Source organism: Lagopus leucura, unplaced genomic scaffold (genome assembly GCF_019238085.1).
Source record: "Lagopus leucura isolate 7727_CA_CO unplaced genomic scaffold, USGS_WTPT01 Super-Scaffold_650, whole genome shotgun sequence".
Taxonomy (NCBI): domain Eukaryota; kingdom Metazoa; phylum Chordata; class Aves; order Galliformes; family Phasianidae; genus Lagopus; species Lagopus leucura.
Genome location: NW_024962253.1, coordinates 7265837 through 7289540, shown reverse-complemented (window position 1 = coordinate 7289540; position 23704 = coordinate 7265837). Strand labels below are relative to the sequence as shown.

Genomic DNA, 23704 nt, shown 5'->3' with positions numbered 1-23704 from the left:
ATCTCTGGTGGTGGCAAAGAACCATGGAGATGTGGCAGCTGGGGACACACCATGGGACAGCAGGGATGCACGCTATGGGGTTCGACTTGGGGATCTTGGAGATCTTTTTCAACCCGAATGATTTTGTGTTTCAGTGATTCATGGGAACTGGACGGTGCATATGGGGAAAGCTTCAAACACAGGTAACAGTTTGCAAAGAATCTGCCTGCCTTGTACTCCAGCGTGGGGAAGAAGGCAGGCCAAACAGTGCTCGGGAAGCAGCAGTGGTGGATGCTCCCATTGGTTTGCAGCACTGCTGGCACGTCATTGTAACTGTATGGTCTTAAAGTGGTTCTTAAAGTGCTAAAGACTACGAGCTGCAGCTCTGAAAATGAGGTAAAGAAAGGACCTCGCCCTCCTTCCACCTGCCCTCTCAGGAGGCTGAGGTCTCAGTGCACAGTTTACAGACGTGGCTAATTATTCCGAAATAGATCAGACGAGCGCAGCAAGAAGGAACGGCAGCTCTGCGCGGCGGCGACGCTGAGATAAAACGGGGACTCAAACTGCGCGCATCCCAAATTCGCGTTTCCCTCACGCTGCATCGTTCGGGCTTTCAATCCGCATCCTCTGCCCCTCGGATCTCGTGCGGTGCTGCGCAAAACGGCGAATAAACACCAACGAACGAGCAGGCCGGCGCTCGCACCCCGCGTCATCCCAACCCCCGCGTCCTCACACGTGACGGCGCAGCGCCCCGCACGGGTCCTCACGGCGCCCTCGGGCTGCCCGTCGCACTGCCTGCGCGAACGTGGCGCCGTCCTCGCGCGTACCGGCGCTCTGCAGGGCAGTCTGGCGTTGTGAGGACCCCGCGAGGACCCCTGAGCGGCAGGTGGGTGCGGCGGGGGGAGGGGTCGGGGTCGGTGTCCAGGCGTTCAGGCTGTGATTTGAGTGCCGCTGCTGTGGCTGTTAGTGGGGTGCGTTCCAACCCAAGCCGCTGTGTTAAGCCTTTTCAGATGGGATATTAAATATACCCAGTCACAGTTCTGTTCTGTTCAGTCTATTCAATGACACTGTTCTAGCAAGCCCGTGCAGTCATGTGGTCTGTCTGAAGCAGCTCAGCAGAAGATGGAAGCCGTTGGGTCGGTGGTCGTTACCGCCTGGCAGGCAGAAGGAAAGCTGCTATGTTGGACGTTTGCTCAGCAGGGCTGCAGATTGCGGAGCAATCCGCAGGGCTCGCAGCACAGCTGTCACATCGTATTTTCCGATGACAGCTTTTTAGACTTGCACGTAACCTGACTGCTTTCTTCCCCAGCTTTGGAGTGCCAAAGCTTCTGTGTCACGCCGAATCCCTCCAACCTATTTCTGTAACGCGGAAAAGCTGCTGGACTGCCTCCTCTGCAAGAAAGAGTCACCAGGTGCCAGGAAGCTCCAGGCTGGTAGCCTGCAGAATCCCCACACAACTGGCACACAACTGCTCTGTCCCTTCTGCAGATCCAACTGCGAGGAACAAAATGAACGACATCCGCTTTTTGAGAGTGCTCTGAGCTTTATCGTCGGAGCTTAGCAGGGCTGTATTCGTTTTCCCTTGAACGGCACCTCTGGTGTGGCTGGGACTGGCTGCAATGTGCTCCGTGAGGCCTTGAACCAGCAATCGCAGACCTAATGATCCCCTTCCCAACTGCCGTCATTGCGTAGAGAGTTTTTGACGCAGAAAAAGAAAGGCAGTTAACAAACAAATAGCATCTGATTTCCATATATAGAGTCTTTGGGAAAATACCACCCCATCAATTATGCATTTTTTTTTAAATGCTGCCTTTTATTTCTCTGTCTGAAGGGGCCCATTTCACAGTACGAGTAATGTTCTGAATAATCCCGGGCTTGGCACCAATGAGGCGCTTAACTGAGCTCCTTATTTTTATTACCCATTGTCTGCTAACCAGTTTTCTGTCATTTCATTTCTTTGCCTTCTCCCTGGGGATGAAGGATGGCAGCTCGGCGCGCGCTGAAAGCTGTCCTGGTGGATCTCAGTGGCACGCTGCACGTCGAAGACTCGGCCGTGCCGGGTGCGCAGGAAGCTCTTAAAAGGCAAGTTGCCTCTTTCTGTTCTCTCTGATAGGTCGTGCCAGGACTGCTTGCACAAAGATGCTTCTTGAAACGGTCTGAAGGTCTTGCCTTCTCCGTCTCAAAAAATAGTGTCTAAAGAAATGATGGCATAGTGAATCAATTTCACGTGGCTTAGATGAGGGCAGAGCAGGCTGTGCAACCCCAGGAATCTTTCTGTTGTTGTTCTGACACCATTTCTGTGGAGATTTCATCTTGCAAAGGCTGAAGAAAAACAACAGGAAGTGGTGAATGGGCAGTAGGAAGAGTAAGTCAGGAAGAATGGGTAGGGTTGAATTAAGCATGGAAAGTTTTTACTGGAGTTTTATTGACTGCTTTAAGCTTTTGCAAAGCTGGACCATTGTTTGGTTGGAAATCTCACAGAGGGACTAGGAGACTGCAGTTCTTTCCACAAATAATTGTGTGTCAGTCATTATTTTTTGAAGATGTACAATGGTAAGGAACTAAACATGACCGAAGTGTTGGATATCCATTCGCTACTCAGTGCATCTTGTTAATCCATGCCATTGTCCTCCCTAAAGAGACGACAAAATGAAAGTCCTGCAACTTGATTGGGAAATAAATGCACAGATTCCATTTTTAGGCTTAGCTTTCAGTATTGAGGTTAAAGGTTTTTTTAAAAAATATTTACAAACATTCTTGTTTGTTTGTTTTTTGCTGGTTCACACTTGTGAAAGGTCAGTACATTTTTTTTTCTGTGCAGCAGAATGAATGAGAGAGAAGTGGCAGGTGCAAGCAAGACTTCCAGATTGACCAACTTTATATTGATGTACTCCATACAGTCCTGATACCAGCATTTGTTTCTATAGTAACGAACAGAAGATGGCGATGATAGGGGAATAATTAAAGGAGATGCCATTGAAATTGTCTCCTAAAATGGTTTGGCTGTTCAGTAATATGTAGGGCAGTCTGTAAATAAAGTGTTCTGCAGCGCTGAGACTTCGGTTTTCATCCATCAGGCTGCGTGGCGCTCCGGTTACAATTCGGTTCGTGACCAACACCACCAAAGAGTGCAAGAAGGACCTGCTGGAGAGGCTGACCAAACTGGGCTTTGACATTGCAGAACATGAAATCTTCACATCTCTGACGGCAGCCAGAAATCTTCTGGAGCAGAAGCAGGTGCGGCCGCTCCTCTTGGTGGATGAGAAGGCCCTGCCTGATTTCACAGGTGAGGTGGGCAGAGAGCAGCACGGGAGGAGGTGTTGAACCACTGTGTGTCTTCATGGCTCTCTCCTCTTGACACCCGTCCACAGCTCCAAGTGGCAGTCAGAATCTTCAAATAGGCAGGAATTCAGATAGAACTTTACACATGTTATTAATTCACAGTGTAGAAAGTAATGTTTATCACTGGATTGTTGGAGATTTATTGTACCTATCAATATCCAGGGGCCCCCAGCACAAGAAGGATGCAGAGCTGTTCCAACAGGTGCAGAGGAGGGCATGAGGATTCTCAGAGGGCTGGAGCATCTCTCCTATGAAGATAGGCTGAGGGAGCTGGGCTTGTTCAGCCTAGAGGAGAAGGCTGCATGGAGACCTCATGGAGAACTCTGCAAATATGAAAGCTGTGAAACCTAGTCATTTGTTCCATCTGACATCATATCCAGAGAAATACAGTCCCAGCAATGTTTTGTGTTCTCAGTAAGGCTTTTTTCGGGGGGGCGAGCCCCCGGGTTAGAAACAGCTGAAACAGCAGCTGAATTCACTGAAGTTAAATCAGTTTAATCTTAACATATCTGGGATCTTTCCATCAATTTTACAGTAGTTGTTGCTAATTCTCTGTCAAATGACAATACAGAATACAGTGGCAACAGTTTATGCACTGCTTGATTTGGGTATGAGTTGTTTTGTTTCTTTGTTCTGCAGGCATTTTGGCTTACACTCAGTGCTGCTCTTGAAACTTTGAAGTACACTGGAGAATATTTTAAATTCCTGTTAGTGACTGCTATTGAATTATTCTTAGATAATCTCTCAGTAAAGTTGGTCACAGATGGATGAATGTAATCCATTCTTGGTTAATGGACCCAGATGCTTTCGGGTGGTGTCACAAATCCACGTGGCATCTCTGCATGCTGTGCTTTACTGTCTGAGCTCACTGCAGGATGTGTGCAGGAAACAGCTCTGATTGTACTCTCTGGAGACCCAGGAGCTTGAGCTGTCACTGTGAAAGTGCAGAGAATATTCCGTGTATAGATCCACACCTTTTCTACAAAGCTTTTCTTCACTTCTAAAATACATAAAGCCAGTCTACAAGACACATCTGTGGCAGAAAATGCTAAATTTTGCTGCAAAGTGATCAGTTTCACTTGTTGCATTTGCTGACTGTCTATTGCTAAGTACAAACAAAATTCAGCTCATTCAAAATGATCACTGTCGTGTTCTGATTTTGCAGGGATCGCCACTGATGACCCCAATGCAGTGGTCATAGGACTGGCTCCTGAACACTTTCACTATGACATGATGAATAAAGCTTTTCGGTAAGTCGGCCACTTCTTGTGGTTGTCTTGTGCTTTTCCTACAGTGGTTCCTTGCTTGTTCCTACAATGCCAGAAAATATTCCCATATCACCACTACGCAGTGAGGATGATGTTAACTTTTATGGGTTTGCACCCTTAACCATTAGCTTCCACTTGAAGAGGCTGGGATGCGAGTCTCTTGCTGCATCTAGCCCTCATTTCCCATTCACAGGGAAGTTGGCAGAGGAACTTCTGCTGGTGTCAGCTTTGTTTGGTCTGAAGGAGTATCAGTGCCTGGCAGCATCCTGCTTTTCTTCAGCCTGGTGTCAGGACCACATGCCTCGTCCTATACTGCTCAGATAATTCAGTCACTGACTGTGAAGAGCCCAGTATGACTGGGCTAGTAGGCAGCTGCTGGGTTGAAGTCTATCATGAGGCTGGCTAAATCCAACCTGGCGTGAGTCCCAAAACAAAATACGTAGCGTAAGTCCCTTCTCTAGGCACCATTTGAAATGACTGATACTAAATTTCTTTTCTCATATACATGGGATTTTGATGTCATTTAAAAGAATTCTCTCAGGCGAGATCCTTCCTGTAAACTGCTGAATGCAAGTGGTTGTAGTGCCACTGTCAGATCATGTCCTTCTGTGTCCTGGAGGCATCCTCCCATTGAACATAGCTGGCTGCTCTCAGATACATGTGCCAACTCTCTTCTGACAGCTTTGGAATGCATTGATCCAATAGAAATATTTTGTGATAATTAAATGAGGAGCTGACTGACATCAGAGAAGCTATGGTCATTTCAACGGTTGGACTGGATGATCTCTTAGGTCTTTTCCAACCTTGGTGATTCTATGATTCTATGATTCTTAATTACTTTTCCATTTCTCCACTCACTGCAGGCAGTCCCATGTTCCATGCAGGTTTTTAACAGTTTGGCCAGCTGGGAGATGCACGAGAACCCTTTTATGGTACACAGAACTGTTGGGAATCCAGTGACCAGTTGCTTGCAGCTGTTTTACACTTGGGATTTTTGCCTATGGGAAGAAACCCAAATCCACCTCTGTTTCTGAAGCATGCTTAACTGGGGAATCCAGTGGAACATAAATGTGCCTAATATCTTTGTGCCTTTTCAATATGGAAATAGAAAATCAATGCAAAACGGTCCATTTCCTACCTAAGATTCACAGGAACACCCATCTCTGCTGAAATTTTACTTAATTCTCTAAATAAATGCTAGCTTGCTATGATTCCATGATTCTAAATGCCATTGGAAGACCTATTTGGGTCCCCATGAAAGTCAGTGGGTGTTTTGTCATCAACTTAAAGGACTCAGAACTTCAGCTGTAAATATCTTTACTTTTTGTATTTTCCTCTTCATCCTTCAGGTTGCTTTTGGATGGTGCTCCTCTTATAGCTATACATAAAGCCAGGTATTTCAAGAAAAAAAATGGCTTGGCTCTGGGACCTGGACCTTTTGTAGCTGGACTGGAATATGCCACAGATGTCAAAGCAACAGTGGTGGGAAAGCCAGAGAAAACGTTCTTCCTGGAAGCTTTACGAGGGACTAGCTGTGCCCCAGAGGAGGCTGTCATGATTGGTGATGTACGTGGGGACCCTACCACCTGCCTGCTAGTGCAGTGCTCAGCTCCAGTGTATAGAGGGGCTCCCTAGCCTTGTTGAGAAACTGTGTCCCTGCCCACAACCTAACTGTTCTCTTCCATCCCAGGACTGCAGGGATGACGTTGGTGGGGCCCAGAATGCAGGCATGCGTGGGATTTTGGTCAGGACTGGTAAGTACGTGATGAATTGGTCATTTCATGAGACAGTGGTGAGTCCCATCATCTTGTCCTGGGTACTGGCAGCTCATGTGCCCGAAACAAAGCTGTGCACTGAGCCTCTGGAACCTAGAGAACTGTTGTTGTAACATTTTGATTGTCAAAATCAGTCGTATCACTGTAACCTCTGTTCATTCAGGACCTTGATGGCATTCCACATAGTAATTATGCTGGCAGTTATATATGGCAATTCCTTCAGACAGAAGGAATTACCAGCATTACTCTGATAGATCCATGGGCTAGGGAAGGTCTTTCTCTTGTAGTGAAAAGCTGGGAGATGTTGTTGCAGGACAGCAGATCGGCATTCCTGTTGTCATGTGTGACTGTTGCTGATCACAGAAGGCTGCAATTTTTAGAGGAAAAAAAAGAAATCCAAAGGAGTAAGTGCACCTTTTTGTTCATTTCTTCTAGGTAAATATCGACCAGCGGATGAAAACAAAATCAATCCAGCCCCTTACTTAACGTGTGAGAGTTTCCCAGAGGCAGTAGAACATATCCTGGAGCATCTGCTATGAGAAGTTGGATAGTTTGAAGAAACACCTGGTTCACATAATTTACTCTTGCTTCCAAAATTAAGGTCACAGGATCAGTGCATGCTCATCAGAAACCTAGCCATAAGCTCCTTCCCATCAAGGTGTGAAAGGAAGAGTAGTGGTGCATGGCCCCATCGTGGTTACAACACAGCTCTTTTCCTGCACTCATTTCTTGAGGCAGTGATTAGGGACCTCGGATGATCGGCAGGACAGGTAGCACAGGAAGGCTACAGCACAACTGCTTTCCTGAAGGGTGCACGGAACGTGGTACAGAGTTCTGTTTTCAGTTTCCATGAGATAGCTGATGGAAAGCCCACTCTGAAAAGTGTTAAGAATAAACTAAACTGGAAAACTCACTGGAAGCACTCAAGTAAACTGTAAAGCCTAACAACACCTTAGTCAGTCTGCAGTGATCTCTCTGTTCTAATTTCAAGGCAGAGATAAGAGCCTCTAGAAGTGACTTCTATATTAAAATAGTGCCATTGTTAATAATAACTACTGTTAGCATCTTTACTCTCGTTGGACCAGATCCTGGTTTTTGTTTTTCAGATTTTGCATAAAATTAAAAGTGTCAGCAGTGTACAGATGTTTTAATTAGATGCTGTTATTAAAAAGAATGGTACTCCAACAAAAATCTGATATTAAATGCCTTAGACTTTGAATTTTTAAAGTAAGTTAGACTTCAGCAGGGTCCTATTAACGCTACAGTTCCAAAATGTCACTGTTGTCTTTTGTTTCTTTTTAATGTTATGGGAAAAACCCTTTGTGAGCCGTGGGGACATATTCAAGTTTTTACACAGTTGGTTAGTAGAGCTGTAAAATGAAATTTAATTCTGTCGTGTGCGTTGCTTCTCCTCTGTGTTAAACACACCAATATGAACCAACTCTGTAATGATGGGAAATAGCTTTTCTGGTCCATTTGCAAACTGTAATAATCAAAGTCCTTTACAGTTGTTTTATAGTGCTCCTGAGTCTTAAATTACTGGATTGTAATTATACAGTACTGAAGTATTAAGCTTATTGAAAATATAGGTTTGTGTTAATGAGCCATGCTCATTCTTTGTTAACAAAAAATCATTGTGATGAATGAATGGGAAGCTTGCCTTAAATGAAAGATAGTCTGGCTGCAGCCAGGTGGTGGGTTACTTACAGTTAGGTAAACCTACAGCTGTGAATAAATTTAAACATCCGCTGTTCTGCCAGCACTTCTGAATCTGTGTTGTTTGTTGGTGGAGTGCATACAGGAGGTTTGTGGACTGCAAAGTCAGGTCAGGGAGGTGAGAGATCTCTTAAGTAAAATCCTGGGAAGAAATTTCTCTCATGATTATGCTAGATTATATTGCTTTTCTACCACGACTCCAAATTGTTTCTAATCCTTTGCCCTTTCCACCTTGGAAATAACCCAAACAACCAGTAAGTAATAGGCTACAGCTTCGATTTCATATGAAAATAACAAACCAACCAAATGTACCAGGCACCGTTAAGCTCAATTTCATTGAAAGCAATCACTTACTTAGGCTTGGTTAAAAAGGCACACAGGTCTCTGCAGAGCTGTGGTGATTGTGATGCTTTAGTGAGTCTCGTAAAGGAGGGTTACCCTCATCACCTGCTCCGGTTCTTGGACTCCAAACCTGTAAACAGCTACTGAGAATAAGGACTGAAAAGCAATCCATCTTTAGATCTTTATACTTGAAGTTAAGGCTGGAGTTTTCATGTCCTTTGACATTTCCTATTGGTTTCTCTTCTCCTAGAAACTCAGCACTCCCTTCTCCATCACCACTCAGTCCTTTGGAGGTGACATAACTGCCATTTTGGATAGTGAAAGTCCTTGAAGTACTCAGTCTTTGGGGATTTTTCTTCTCAGACCGATTCAAACTCTCTCTGCCAAGCTGTGTACTTCTGGCTGAGTTTCTTTGCTGAAGGTTTGGTGTGGGTGATCACATCCAGGAAATCTGCTGTTGTGATCGTGTCCAAGCGGATTGTAGCTAAGTTACTGTTACCTGCAGAAAACAGAGCCAACATGGTTTTCAGTACCAAGAGACACTCAAAATGATCCTGCCTCGTTTACCAAGAAACAGTGAACTTAGTGAGATAAAGAAAAATTCATATGTATGCAAAGAGCATGGATATTGACAAAAAACAGGCTCAATTTCAGATGTGGTTGGAAGATAACAGGTTAGAACTTTTCTAAGCAGATGACAGAGCTCCACCTGCTGGAGTTTAGAATTTCCAGACTTGGAGCAGTAGCTCAGCATTTCCCAGATCCCATTCTCCAACTGGAGCTGTGTACCTGGTTGATGGTTTTCAAGGGCATCGAAAATTTTCCTCACTGGTCTCATGGCTGCTTCCTTGCATACAAGTTTGATGTCTGAGCCAGAGTACCCATTGGTTTCCTACAACAGAACGATACATTACAGCTTACAGGCTTACAAATCAGAAAGCAATGGCATTTAGAAGCATGGAGTCATAGAATGTTTTGTGTTGGGACCACACGGATCAGCGAGTCCAACTCCTTGCACCTTGGAGGTGCAAGGAAAATAATGAAAATTTTCTTCCTAATTTTCTGTAGGTAAACTAAAACTCACCTTTCTGTGTCCTCATCTTCCCTGTTAATAAAATATTTCTTCCCTTTTTCCTTTATGAAACAAAATAGGGAACTTTCACTAAACAAAAGTAAAAGTGGTCAAATTGGACAAGCTGTAGGTTTTTCCAAAGAATTTAGGAAGTGATAAGGGGCTGAATAAAGCAAGCCCAGTTTCCTTGTCGGTCTCATCCCTGTCTGAGTGCTCTTTTCTCCTGCAGCAGTGAAGCTGGCACAAACCTTCCCTATGCAATTAACTGTTCATTACCCCAATAGATTGGAAGTGCTCCCAGCTTGGTGAGCTGGGACCTCGAGCGCTTGCTGCAGTGCTGTCTCACCCGGCCCAGCAAGCTGTAGTCCAGGTCTGTTCTCAGCTCCACTCCTCCACCATTGCTCAGAGGTGGCAGCCAGTGCTGGATCATTGCCCGCCGTGCCTCTTGATTTGGGAGGTCGACCAAAATCCTCTTCTCCAGCCGCCGCAGCATGGCAGAGTCCAACTCCCTGCAGGCAGAGAAGAGGAATCACCTCAGTGCGTTGTTGTGTCAACAAGCCAAAATTCTAATGGAATTTTGAGTATTCAAAGGAATACCCTTCATTTTCACTTCCTTGTGATGAATCGATGAAGCCTGAAAGAAACAAGTTTGATTCTTTCTGTTCCTTTCTCAAAGCTTCCATGACAAATTTCTTCTTTCAAACCAAAGACTACACTGATTCCTTGAGTGAAACCCTTTTTCCAGCAAAGTCTACATACAAACACTACTCCAAGAAGGTGCCAGCCCAGGTTCTACAGACCTCAGGATGCCTGGCTCTCATGTCAGAGGGATCAGGAGTCCCTCTGTCCACTGAAAATACATATTTTTGTTATCTTAAGAGTGAATTGTTCTGTTAGTGATCAAATGTACGGCTTAGTGACAACAACCAGAAGAGAATAATAAGCACTACACCAACCCCAAAATTATATGAAGTAACAGCTCAGAGGTTATTAACAAATCCCTGCATGAAGAACCTATACATCTCCTATGGGAGAGGGTGGGTGGCTCTTCAGTGCTCTCCGAGGTTGACATCATAAGGCATCACGCCTTCCTAGCACTGCCATATATCATGGAGATAGACGAGATAAACAACACCAATTTTCATTTCCAGTTTGTTTCAATGGACAAGTTTTTTGTCCATAGAAAGTGCCATGCTGACAAGCAGTAGGAAGCAAGGGTGGGCAGCAAACACAGGCTGAAGGGGAAGATCAATAGCGGCAGTGCAGCTTAGGACAGCGTAAAGAGCTTTGTTTAGGCTTCTTTTCATTCATCTAAAAGCAGCTTGGAACTATTTTTTTTTTTATAATCAATAAATATCCAAGCTATACAAATCTCTTGAAATCCAACTTAATACCAAATGTTTGCAAGAACGCAGAGCTGTGCTGGGAAGCCACAACCTCTGTGCTATCATACCAAGGGTATTTTGAAACTTTGCTATAAAATACCCCTACACAGCTCAAGACTTTTTCCAAGAAGAGTGCAGACTTGACACTTGGGAACGCTGTTATTGGCCACAGCGTGGATGGGTTGTGGTTGGACTTGGTGATTGCAGTGCTGTTTTCTAGCCTTAATGGCTATATGGTTCTAAGACTGCTGGTAGCCTAATACACACAAAAATCATCTGTAAACAGGTGAGATCTTTAAAGAAGGTTCAAATCCCACTGACTTATCTGGAAGGAAAAATTTCCATATTAATCTTATATATTAATATAATAAATAAAATATTAATTTTATTAATAAAAATAAAGGCTAGGAGCTTCACTGTTGGTGTAAGATGCTCATGGTTCTCACTACGTTTCCATCTTCCTAAAATACTCTTCTAAGTGTACACTCAGAGATCCACCACCAGCCACGTGGTGACCTTCACTGCTCAGTTTCTCCTTCTGCAAGGGTAACGATGTTACAGTAACAAACATTTCTAATGCTCTACTAATGAACCACACAGGAGATGAACAGGTTCTTGATGCGTTATTTAAATTTAACTGTTCACACTGTAGTTACTTATTTTTCAGCATTTTTATACCCAACTAGAACATAATTAAATCAGTCTGCTCAATTCCTTTCATGTAGATCCCTAAAGACAAAATGGGGTGGATTTTGTACTGATTTAAATTCATGAGATTGTCTTAACATAAACCCCCAAATTCACACGCGTACTCTGCTATTATGGCTATAAAAGCCATTGATGGTTTTGTACTCACACTATTGGGCCAGGCTAGGAGCCAGGCTTGTTTGTACATCTAACATCCACATAAATTTTCAGTGCTTACAGTCATTCTCCTAGTTAAAGAGCCTGTGAGCCCCAGGCAGACATCAAGTCAGGTTTTGAGCATGTCCATGCAGCAGAGAAACAGAGCATCTATTTCTCTGTTGACAGTCTCACAGCATGGGAAACCTACCTTCTACTTAGATGCAAAAATTACATTTTATGAACACAGAGAGGATTTTCCCATATATGTCCTTATGGCACCCTTGTAAGAACCAGCCAGAAAAGCATTAATCATAAAAACCTTCCGGGTTGTTACCCAGAAGTGAAGCAAAAATGAAGCAAATCCAGATGAGTGCCAGACCTATGAAAGCCAACTTCAAAAGCAAGCTAATTGATGTGCTTCAATTCCCTGCATAGGTGTTAACATCTTCTACTTTGAAAAAAGCTTTATGAGCTACAAATCCATCCACTGAAAATAGCTGTGCTATTTTCAGGGCACTGAAATGATCAGAGGGCTGGAGCAGCTCTCCTATGAGGAAATTGAGGGAACTGGGCTTGTTTAGCTTGGAGAAGAGAAGGCTCCATGGAGACCTCATTGTGGCCTTCCAGCACTTGAAGGGAGCGGATAAACAGGAGGGGGAATGGCTGTTTGTGAGGGTGGATGGTGAGAGGACAAGGGGGAATGGTCTTAAACTGAGACAGGGGAGGTTTAGGTTAGATATTAGGAGGAAGTTTTTCACTCACAGGGTGGTGAGGCACTGGAACAGGTTGCCCAAGGAGGCTGTGGATGCCCCATCTCTGGAGGCATTCAAGGCCAGGCTGGATGTGGCTCTGGGCAGCCTGGGCTGCTGGTTGGTGATGCTGTACACAGCAGGGGGTTGGATGATCATTGTGGTCTTTTTCAACCCTGGCCATTCTATGGTTCTATGATTCTATTCCCAATTATGTTAAAGAAACCAATGAATTTTGTCCCTCAACTTATAAAAGTCCCAGTTGTCACCAATAAAATCCAACTTCCTATTTATGGAGTATCCTTCTAAGCACTAGATGTTTTAAGCACCTTACAGTTCCAAGCTGAAACCCTTCTTAGCTTAAACATAGTAAATAACTTGCCTCTAAAGTCAAATACTCCATTTTAAATATTAGCAGCTGGTAGCACTGGCATATGTTGACTTTATTATGGATTATTCTCGTATGGCACAAATAGCAAGAATTGTAGAGTTTAAAAGTAAAAGCCCCAAATTAATCTTTAAATGCTTTAACCAAATATCAAGGCTTTTTCTGCAAAAGTCTAAATAAAATCTTTATCTGTGCTTAGAAGCTCATGCAAATGTATTCAAAACGTACTCTCTGGATCTCTTACCATGGCAGATTGGAAGCTGCTAAAACAAATACAAGATCATCAGATCGGGCCAAGCCATCCATCTGCACCAGTAATTCTGTTTTCATCCGCCGACTTCCTTCGTGTTCACCACTACCAAGATTCAGAGAAACATTATTTGCTCAGTGCATTAAAGTAATCATCTTTATTTATACAGTGTCATTCACAGCAACCGAGCCCTCGTCCCCACTTTGCCCCAGTTCCAAGCATGATTAAGCTCCATTAGCTAACATCGAAGTATTAAAATCAAGCTTTCTAATGGTTACTTAATTGCACTGTTTTCAGAGCATTAACGTGAGAACTCACCATTACTGAAACCAAACAAAATGTATACATATATGTTAATCCAGGTAATTGGTTGGATCTTCGGGTCCCAGACATAGAGTAACTCTTGGACGAAATCCAGAGACAAGCTCAGAGCTTGAAGATGGCAAGAACTACCACTCAGGCTTAATTACCTCTCCAAAAGCACCCACATATCAGCGTGATGTTAGTGCTTAATAGGGTTATGTAAAAACAGCTGTATAATCTTTGACAAAGGTCTTTATTGAAATACATAACTGATTGATGCTAATGAGAGTTTTTAAACAATATGAAAGCAAAATTTGGTCCACCATCTATTAACTGACAATTATTATAACTTGTATCTTTACTATATAGCATATTCTATTTACATATCTTTGTAAGAATACAACTTACAGCGGATGATGTACATACACCCCACACTCTAACGGGTTCCAAACTGTCAGAACAATATTTTTGTATTTCTCTGCTTCTCCTGCATGTTTGATCTTTTCAATCTGTTTTAAACTATAAATTTTCTATGCCATGGATGACAGTAATAAAATCCTTCTATCCTTGCAAGTCCTGGCAATGTCACCAGAATTAGTCCCTTAACTGAAAATGCCTTTCCACTGTGGACACTGCATCACACTGTGCTCTGCTTCAGCCTGTGCTAAGTGTTATAAACCAGTTGCTTTTTACTTGCATCTCTCAAGACACTTGTTGTTTCCCACAGCTGTCTTTAAGAACTTTTCAAATACACCAGCACTGTTTATGCATTATTGAACCTCTCTCCTGGTTACAGTCTTTCTAGATGCATGCTTTTCATAGTTCCATGCTCAGTTCCCTCAACCTTTCCTCATAGGAGAGGTACTCCAGCCCTCTGAGCATCTTCGTGGCTTCCTCCAGATCTGCTCCAACAGCTCCACCATCTTCATGTGCTGGGGGCCCCAGGCCTGGATGCAGTACAGCAGATGGGGTCACGAGGGCAGAGCAGAGGGGGACAATCAGCACCCTCTCCCTGCTGCCACACATCTGTTGTTGCAGCTCAGCTACTGCCTTCCTGCTGCAAGTGCACACTGCTCATGTCCAGCGTTTTGTTCACCAAATGCTTCTCCGCTGGGCTGCTCTCAGGGGGTTCTTCTCCCAGTCTGTACACGTACTTGGGATTGCCCCGACCGAAGTGCAGCACCACGCATTTGGCCTTGTTGAGCTTCATTAGGTTTGTTCCCACTGTTCCAGCCTATCCAAGTCCCTTGGGATGACATCCCTTCTTTCTATGGTGTCAGCTGCACTCCTTAGCTTGGTGCCATCAGCACGCTTGCTGAGATGGAACTCAATCCCACTTTCTATGGTGCTGATATTGATCATGAAGAGCACCAGTCCCAGATGGGCCCCTGGGGGATACCATTGTGAACAGCCTCTGTCTGGACACAGAGCCATTGACCACAGCCCTCTGGTTGCAACCATCCAACCAATTCCTTATCCACCAAATAGTCCACCCTCCAAACCCATATCTCTCCAATTTAGAGAGAAGGATGGAATGTGGGACCATGTCAAAGGCCTCATACAAGTCCAGGTAGATAACATCAGTTGCCCTTTCTTTGTCCACCAATGCTGTCACTCCATCACTGAAGGCCATCAGATGGGTCAGACAAGGCCTTTGGTGAAGCTGTGCTGGCTGTCTCAGATCACCTGCTCATCCCTCAAGTGCCTTAACATGTCCTCCAGGAGGATCTGCTCCATGATCTTCCCAAGCACAGAGGTGAGGCTTGCCACCCTGTAGTTCCTTGAGTCTTCCTTTCTATCTTTCTTAGAAGTGAGAGTGATGTTTTTTTCCAATCCTCAGGAACTTCACCTGACAGCCATGCCTTTTCAAACATGATGGAGTGTGGCTTGGAAATCTCATCAGCCAGTTCTTTCAGGACCCTGACATACATGCCATCTGGACCCATAGACTTGTACATATTCAGCCTCATGAAGTGGTCTTGTACTTGCTCTACTCTTACACTGGAAGAAATTTTACTCCCCTGACTCTCACTTAGAGGTTCAGGAATACAAGAGATGTGGGAACCTTGATAGACAGTGAAGACTGAAGCAAAGAACTTGTTGAGTACCTCAGCCTTCTTAATGTCTGTTGGAGCCAGTGCACTCTTCTCATTTATCAGAGGAAGTATGCTCTCTATGGCCTGTCTCTTCTGACCAAAGTATCTATAGAACCTCTTCTTGTTATTTTTCATGTCCCTTGCCATGTTCCATTCCATCTGCACCTCGCTTTCCTCATCCTATCTCCTTATGTCTGGACAGCATCCTTGTATTCACCCAAGGTCACTACATTCCACTACCTTCTTTTCCCTCAGTCTGACTAGCAGGTCCTTGCTCAGCCATACCACCTCCCTTTCTCCTCTGCCTGATTTCTTACACTGTGGGGTGGTGAGCTCTTGTGTTCCCCAAAAGGTATTCTTGAAGAGAGCTCTGTTACTCAGAGGTAACTCTTCACAATCTCTAAATTCCTTAACACTAGTGGAGAGCAACTTCCTCATCCCTCCTGCCTTGCCTATCCCTTGTATAAAGCTTGTAACATTCAACTGTAATATCCCATCATGTTTTTGTAACAGCAATTAGGCCATAGTTTTCTAATTGCACTGTGGTTTCCATCTCCCCTTGCTTATTTTCCATGCTATGTGTGCTATTGAAAGGATGCATTGAAAAGGGGTACAAATACTCTCCTAAATCTACTGGAAGTGCTCTTCTTAGTTACCCAGAGATGGTGCCTCTTTGGCTCATCACAGACTCCAGTTCATCCAAGAAAATTGTGGAAGGAGCATGGTACCGGGCAAGCTCAAACAGCACCTGTTTAGAGAGAAAAGAGGCAGAAGAAATAAAGAAAAGTAAATTAAAAAAAGCATCAAGAGACTCTGGTACAGAAGATCAATAATAGAGCCCAGACACCAAGCTTGTAGGGCAAAAGAAGGTATGTGCTCTGGGTAGGCTGAGGGTCCCTGAATCCTCTCAAATTCTGAAAGGTTTGTAAAGGAGATATAAAGAACACAGGATGTAATCCTGTCTTTATATGTAAATCTTTCTAGCCAAATCCTATCAGAGTACCCTGAGAATAATGGGATAGAAGAAAATGATCCCTCAGAGGATTCTGGGAACTCCTGCATTGTTATCGGATATTAAATAAACTGTCTTTTACTGGTGCTCCATTTCTAGTTTTTTAAATAAGAATTTGAGGGAGAAAAAAACCAACAAACCCCACCATAGTGAAAAAAAATGGACTGAGAATTATGCAGTTATTTTGTTTCTCCTGATGAAACAAACATAAACTGCTTGAACCACCAGGGCTAGATTAAAAAATGGAATACTAAACTGACTGACAAAATCTGGGTCTGTCATTCTGAAAAAAAAAGCTTCACCTATTTTTTCTGGAATCGGGGAGAGATTTACATTAGTAGTAGGAACATATAGTCCTTTTTTTTCTGTGGTGAAATATCACAGATTTAGTGGTATCATTGCAAGTGCTGTATCATATTCACAAATACCTTTTGAGTGGTGTTGTGTCAAAAAACAGACTTCCCTTCTTTGACAGGAGGGAAACGAGGGAGCCTTGGAGCTGACCCTTGCAGAAAGGCTGAGAAGCACTTTGAAGGAATCATTAAGTTCAGTTAGCAGCTCTGCTTGGCTATCCCTTATTCAACAAGCCAAAAAATGTTTGCTGGCTTCATTTTGCATTACAAAACAAAATTCCACACCAAGAATCTATTTTAAATCTTCTGCAGAGGTGATGTTCCCATTTTAAGAACTAGATACAGACTTACGTTTTGTCTGAGACAGAAAGGATTATGAGTATCAGAGGAACACACCCTTACAGTTCTGTTTTAAACTCCAGTTCTTTAAGCAGGAACCTGATGTTTGTGTAATGAAGAAGATAATCATTCTTACCCGGACAAGCTTTTCTGAATCACCTCTCCATTTGCTGACAATGGTGGATGCTGATATGTTGAAAAATGTTGTGTTGCACTCTGTGGCAACAGCCTTAGCAAGCAATGTTTTGCCAGTACCTACAAAATAAAATAAAAAAAAAAAAGTAAAAAAAAAAAAAGTTGAAGAAATTCACTTTCTAAAGGAATACAATTTAAATTTTTGAATAGTTCCCCTCATCTTCCTATTAGTCAGATTAAGTAGGAAAAGTCCATCCAGGATCGCCTTGGGGTTGGACTGGATGACCTCCAGAGGCCCCTTTCAACTCCTACAATTGTGTGACTCTGTGACTTCATCTCAAGGCAAAGTTGATTCATGTGGCTTAAGCTGAGCAGCAGAGATCTACTACTAATTCTTGTTTCTCCTGAAATATTGTATTTTGTAAGATTCCAATGTAGAAGCTGTTGGGATTGTGAGAAAGGCAAATGGACAGGTTAGAGAGTGAGAGAGAGATGTAACCAACATTAACTGTCTCTCTCATTTCAAATTACAGAACATTTTCTTAGCAATACATTAATACGCAAGATCTCATTAATCAGTGATTCATTTGTAGTAGAAAAATAGAACGGACAAAAAACTGGAAGGGTTGTAAAGATCCCCATACCTGGTGGTCCATACAGCAATAAGCCTTTCCATGGAGACAGAATGCCTGTAAATAGCTGAGGGTACTGTGGGAACCAAAAAGGAATTCATGGATTGTTACTGTATTATCTATAACAAAACACAAGGGGTTGTAAACCCTACTCCTGCTGCTCCTACTGCACTCAGGGAATCTAAGAACAGAGAAGAAACAAAACAATGCAATATACTCAACCTGAGTATTGAGAAAAATACTGCACTGACCATCTGAAATTGTTTTAAGTGTATCACTCAAATGCTTCAATTCTTCAATGATATTCTCTTCTATACATTATCTCACACTGAATTAGCATAGGCCAAACCCTGAGCCTTTTACACTGCCAGAAGTGTCAAAGAATAGGACCCCAACCTTCAGTTTTTATGCTGAAAGGATGGTTTCCTATACAAGAATGCCCCTTCTATGAAATGGGAACAGTTCCAGCAGGAAATGCCTACAAAAGCAGCAAAATTGGTGGAAAATGTGACCCCCACTCTAATCACAAGACAAATGTTAATGAGACCAACAATTGTTTTCATCTATTTAGTGCCTTACCCTTATAGGATAAACAACTGCTTCCTTGACGAGCCTCTTAGCTGCATCCAGGCCAATGATATCATCCCATTTCACGTTTGGGTTATGGAGATAAATGTCCTGCAACACATGTCACATCCTGTGAGCAAAACTTCGCCTCCGGCAAAGTGAAAAATCAACTCTGTTATAAAGTCATACCGTTACATAATTAACATTTAGTCTTATGTAATAGTACAAACTATCCAAGTCTTCTACGAATCTTTCCTTTCCATTAGTAGTACTTTGTGTCTTTGCCTTCCAGAGACTAATTGTTCTGCAGAAGATATCCTCAGTATAAGTACTTGGGATACATTCAGCTCTCTAATAAAAACAGGCAGGCTCCAGAGACTGAAGAAAAATTATGTGCTTGTGTCCAAGGGGAAAATTTGATTTAATACAATTAGAAAAATTATTTATATAGAGTAGATTACACTTTCCCTTTCTATTAACAGCAAATTAAGATGAATCAGATTTATGACACCAAGTAGAGGCTTCCATAACTGTTTCCAAATTAAATTAGATTGTGCTGTGAAATAGATACTACATGCTATTTATTTTTATTGATTTACACAGTGATGATTACCATAGCAACTAGGCAATTTAAAAAACATATCCCTTAAAAAGCATATCATAAAGCAACAAACAGCATTTCCAGCTAACAAAGATAGCCAAGATCTCTGTACAAATGAAGTAAGAATCCGACCTTACTTTGCTTACAACAGTTGCAAGTTCTCTCATCTCACCATTCATGCCAATAAAAGCACTAAGGGGTTTCAGTAAGCGTTCCTAAAATTAAAAAAAAAAAAAATCTTACCAGACTTCAGTTATTTTTAAATAGATAAACCGTAAAATAGTTTCAGAAATAAAACGGTGCATCATAGCAATAGCAACTTTGAAAGATGTAGAATATGGGTAAGAATAATGCTTTTGAAACAAGCCATATTGGCAGTAACTCATCTTTTCAACTGACAGAACCTAACCCCAAGTTAACATGAAAATGAGCGGCTCTCTTATTGCAGATGTAATCCTGAACATGCCATACATAAATTAAGTGAAAAATGTAGGCACGTCATCACATTGCCACAGACTCTGTTTTGAAGCTTTCAAGTGTAGCAACTGCCCAGCCACTGAAGTACTGTGGGTTCTGAATCACAAGGCACAATTTGTATCTGCTGCCTACTTTTGTGTTCAAAGAGCCAACAAAACTGTCAAGAAGTCAGGCAGCATCAGGTATGACTGAAGGAAGAAATACACCACTCCAAAACCCAAGACCTTCTGTAGCACTTTGGAAGCATCACGGTGGTATTTTATTTTGTTCCTGGTTATATAAACCTTATTTTAACGTATGCTGAGAGGAAATACAAAAAGGAACGCTTACCGATGGGTCTGGATCCCAAGTAAGGCTGTTTAAACCTACTCCATTTGGGGATACTTTGACATCCTGGACCATCCCATGCAAGTCAACTACTTGGCCCTAAAGAAGAAGATAATGTGATAGGGATGGTAGCTCCACTATTAAAAACACACAGGGTCAAAATTGTGCTTAACACTATAGCAATTAGATTCTTTGCTGCAGATTTCAAATACAGGAAACAGCTGACTGAGGAATCTGCACACACTGCTATCATAAAGCAGATTAGGATTCCACCAACCCTTCTTGGGGGAGGGCCTTCTCCTCCTCCTCCAGTTCTGTTGATTGCTGAGATGCTTAAGCCAAAGTCAGGTTGCTCCAGAGTTACTGTGCTCTCATTATTCTGAAAAAAACAACCATTTTAAGACAATACATTGTTGTTCAAGAGCTACATTTTTGCAAGGGTGATTAATGGTGAATACTTAAATTAACGGAAAGACCACTGATTTCACATAAGTTGAGTTACATGACTTCTCTTCCTCTGATTTTGATTTGTGACTTGCCCCCCCAGCTGACAGCTAGAAAGCAATTTCTCTTCTGTAGTCAATGATGTTCATTGATGTGGGACTTGATGATGTTAGTCTTTACCAACCTTAATGATTCTATGATTCTATACTGCTTAAATTGCAGAATTAGGAAAATCCCGAAGTCACAAAAATTGTATGGTCATCTCACTGACTCTAGCTACTCCAGATAAAATCCCACCGATCTCAACTGCAATGCTGCCAAGATTAAACACATTTCAACCTGTTTGGGGCTCTCCTTGGTGGGTGATTTTAGTTCTGTACTCCCCAATGAGGTTTTTGATGATGGTTGTTGCATCGGCTGCTGCTTGATCCTTGGGAGATTCTGAGAGCTCGCTGCCCTACAATACAACAAATTAAGGCTTCAAAGGCATTCACAACCTCTTTCTTACTTCAGAACAACATTATTATAACTGTGCTGTTTGTTGTTAGAGGAAAATGTCCTGCTTGGAAAAAGCCCCATGCATTCTCCTTACCTTCTTTGCCTTCCTCCAGTTCCCAGCTGCTGTTTATTTTCTGCTGTGGCAAAATCAATATTGAAAGGGAATTAAGACACAGAATTTTAAAAAATAACAACTTGCTTTCTTTCCCTCTCAGAAATATTTTGGAGCATATTTTAATGATCTTGGAAATAGTGATGCAAAAACAAGAATGTCCCTGTGGGTCCTCCCAACCCAAGATACTCCATTTCCTTTGGATCTCAGTGTTGCTCTCACACATATGAAATGTTGAAAGCTGCTCAGAGATACTCCCACACCCTCACCCCTATCCTGCTGATTTTTTAAGTTTTATTTTTTTCTTACAAGAAGTGTAGGAAGAGATGTTGGTGTTTTTTGCACCCTCCAAGCTCTTCAGAACTTACTTCTTAGGACTTCCATACGTCACATTTTGCGCTGAAGCACAGAACCACTCAGGCTCTCAGAGTTGTAACAGAATGCTCATGTTCTGGTTTGCCTTATTCTGCATCGTTCATTTATATCTCACACCTTTAAGCCCTTAAGCCCTCGGGAGAAAATAAGCCAACTACTTGTTTGGCACATTAGCTTTAGTGCATGTCCTACAAGTATAGTAAGAGCATTCACGCAGTGAGCACAGAGGTACAGAAGTGCCAAGAGGGTATCATTTTAGGTTTTGATGGAAAAAAAGGGCTTTCTTTTGGAATACATACCGGTGTCCAGGACTTTCCTTGTGATTTTAGGATACTTTTGAAATTTTACAAAGTAATAGCTTTCATATTCCATCAAAATTGTCTCAAGGTCAACGTTGTCACAAACTTCAAAGCCACGTAAACCTAATTTTGTCTCTCGTTCCAAAGTGTTTGCAGCATCCATGTACCTGGTAATTACAAGAAAGCAATGAGCAAAAAGCTGTGACTTGTACAGAATGAAAAGTTGTGAGTTACTACAGAACACAACATTGTGAATTATTACCTCATTGTGGTTTCTGAGAGAAAAGGGAAACAATGGCATTAGTAAGTAAATGGTATTTTTAACCTCTACCTGTCATCAAATCCACAAACTGTATTTAAAAATCCTTTCAGCAAGGGATTGCTAAATGTGCTTGAAAATGACACAGGATGCTGTTGCTGCAGAAACTGAAACAAATAAGCAGAATCATCAAGATATTTAATAGCAGATCAGCTCCTGCTTGGCCGTGCTGTCCATTCACCCATCAGAAGACAGAGTAGGAGGTCAGACATTGACACAGATGTGGGGCACTGTTGCTTAGATAACATACCCTTCCTCCATTAAGTAATGCAAGATGAGAATTAGGAGATTCTTCCGCCGACCTTCTGCTCTCAGCTCATCCTGTGAATGAAGACAGGACTTGAGATCAGATGTAATGTTCACTTTATTGCTGTAAACAGCATCTCAGTGCAGCCTATGGAAAAAGATCAAGGCAACAGCATGCAAGAACTGCAAAACAATGCACTGCTAATAAGCAGAACTCATGTGGCTTTCATGTTATTTTTCTTACACGTTATCAGAGCTACTGGGTGGGTGGAAAACTGCTCCTAGAAGAAAGCAAAAAACTCAGGTTGACAAATAACTTATGACCTTGCTGTGACTGTGGATCTCCACCAGCTTCAAGTTGCTGGGCATTGTGTGGTAGGGTTCTTACAGAATAACATACAGCATCCTGCAAAGGTACATGTTTGAGATAGCACAACCAGCAAAAGGCACTGGGTAGAGCAAGCAAACAGTGGCTGAGCAGAACAGGTATTTCCGTGATTTTCCTGCGGGCGTGGGGCCATCTGGTGGAAAAATGAGGAAGGGCCGGGAGTTGGTTTGAACATTTCTTATCAGTTGGAAATGTATTTTACGTATTACTAAACAGATCAGTAACATTTTCCTTCTGGCTTTGGAGACAAAGGAATCAAAGGGGCTGGTGGTGTATTCCAGTGAGGTGCTGCAAAAAGAAAGGAACCAGTTCATGCTCATGAGCAATGATTCCTCATCAGCATCCTGCCATAGAGGGATCTTTCACTTTTCCAAACTGCTGATATTCAGTAAACATTCTGAATTGTGGATGTTTTCCTACTTCTGCAGGACTTCAGCTGTGTGTAGAGAGGAAATGGTAAATCTTCTGCTGCGTGAAAAAACAGGAGAACTTCTGAGTGCAAAGTTACTTAAAATTCAGCTTAGCTTTATAGTGTTTAATTAGTAGTTGGAATTGCACGTTGTTTAGAGCCACTGGTATTTAGAGGATGTTTGAGCGCTTAAAGTTTAATAAGCTTTTATTCTTAAAAGAACAAAAAATGGATGTAATTACATTTTCAATTACCACAGGGGATTTAGGGGTCCATGCAATTAATAAAAGCTTAAGGCACTTAAGTGTGATCTTCTGTTAAAAACTACACAATTGAGCACTTAACCAATTATCTCCAACAGTTAGAGAACATTTTATTTATTTCTTGCTTAACAAAAGCATGCAACATATCCCTCTCTTAGCAGGCATTTGAAAGTAAATTCTAGCAGAACCATGTATTTTCTAATTGAATTCATTTTCTTATTTCCATCCCTTTTACTAAAATGCATTTACTTCAAGAATCAACTTAGTTTTGTGCAATTCCTTCAAACTGATTGGGCTACTAAAACACTAATTTTATTCTATAGTATTTCATTAGTATTTGGTCCCAGATTTTGGTGTGAATATGTATGATTGTGTGAAGGACACAAATAACACAAAT

The 23704-nt window shown here is 42.3% G+C and overlaps 2 protein-coding genes across 3 annotated transcripts; one reads left to right on the top strand and one right to left on the bottom strand.

Moving 5' to 3' along the window:
• The first annotated feature begins 783 nt into the window (after positions 1-783).
• Positions 784-8126, top strand: HDHD2 (haloacid dehalogenase like hydrolase domain containing 2). Of its 2 annotated transcripts, XM_042862371.1 has the most exons (8): positions 784-865; positions 1289-1391; positions 1960-2061; positions 3057-3265; positions 4487-4571; positions 5939-6155; positions 6280-6343; positions 6800-8126. In XM_042862371.1, the coding sequence occupies exons 3-8, from the start codon at positions 1961-1963 to the stop codon at positions 6901-6903; spliced, it is 780 nt and encodes a 259-aa protein (XP_042718305.1). In that variant the 5' UTR covers positions 784-865; positions 1289-1391; position 1960; the 3' UTR covers positions 6904-8126. The 2 variants fall into 2 exon arrangements, with proteins under 2 accessions (XP_042718305.1, XP_042718306.1); XM_042862372.1 differs by lacking the exon at positions 1289-1391 and having other exon boundaries at positions 825-865.
• A 175-nt stretch (positions 8127-8301) lies between these two features.
• Positions 8302-22317, bottom strand: KATNAL2 (katanin catalytic subunit A1 like 2). The gene is made up of 15 exons (XM_042862374.1): positions 22252-22317; positions 21683-21849; positions 20991-21033; positions 20738-20855; positions 20232-20333; positions 19958-20053; positions 19288-19365; positions 18562-18660; positions 17995-18058; positions 17352-17470; positions 16168-16259; positions 13107-13217; positions 9841-10003; positions 9212-9314; positions 8302-8921 (listed from the first exon to the last, which is right to left on the bottom strand). Exons 1-15 carry the CDS (start codon positions 22260-22262, stop codon positions 8782-8784), a joined length of 1506 nt encoding a protein of 501 aa, XP_042718308.1. The 5' UTR covers positions 22263-22317; the 3' UTR covers positions 8302-8781.
• Between the last annotated feature and the right edge of the window lie 1387 nt (positions 22318-23704).

Excerpts from the sequence above, each read along its gene's own strand:
- HDHD2 (XM_042862371.1), top strand. The coding sequence starts at position 1,961 with ATGGCAGCTCGGCGCGCGCTGAAAGCTGTCCTGGTGGATCTCAGTGGC. Across the intron at positions 6,156-6,279 it reads AGGCTGTCATGATTGGTGAT|GACTGCAGGGATGACGTTGG; the intron begins GTACGTGGGGAC and ends CTTCCATCCCAG. Across the intron at positions 6,344-6,799 it reads TGGGATTTTGGTCAGGACTG|GTAAATATCGACCAGCGGAT; the intron begins GTAAGTACGTGA and ends CATTTCTTCTAG.
- KATNAL2 (XM_042862374.1), bottom strand. Across the intron at positions 20,856-20,990 it reads ACTGGAGGAAGGCAAAGAAG|GGCAGCGAGCTCTCAGAATC; the intron begins GTAAGGAGAATG and ends GTTGTATTGTAG. Across the intron at positions 16,260-17,351 it reads ATTCAGAAAAGCTTGTCCGG|GTGCTGTTTGAGCTTGCCCG; the intron begins GTAAGAATGATT and ends CTCTCTAAACAG.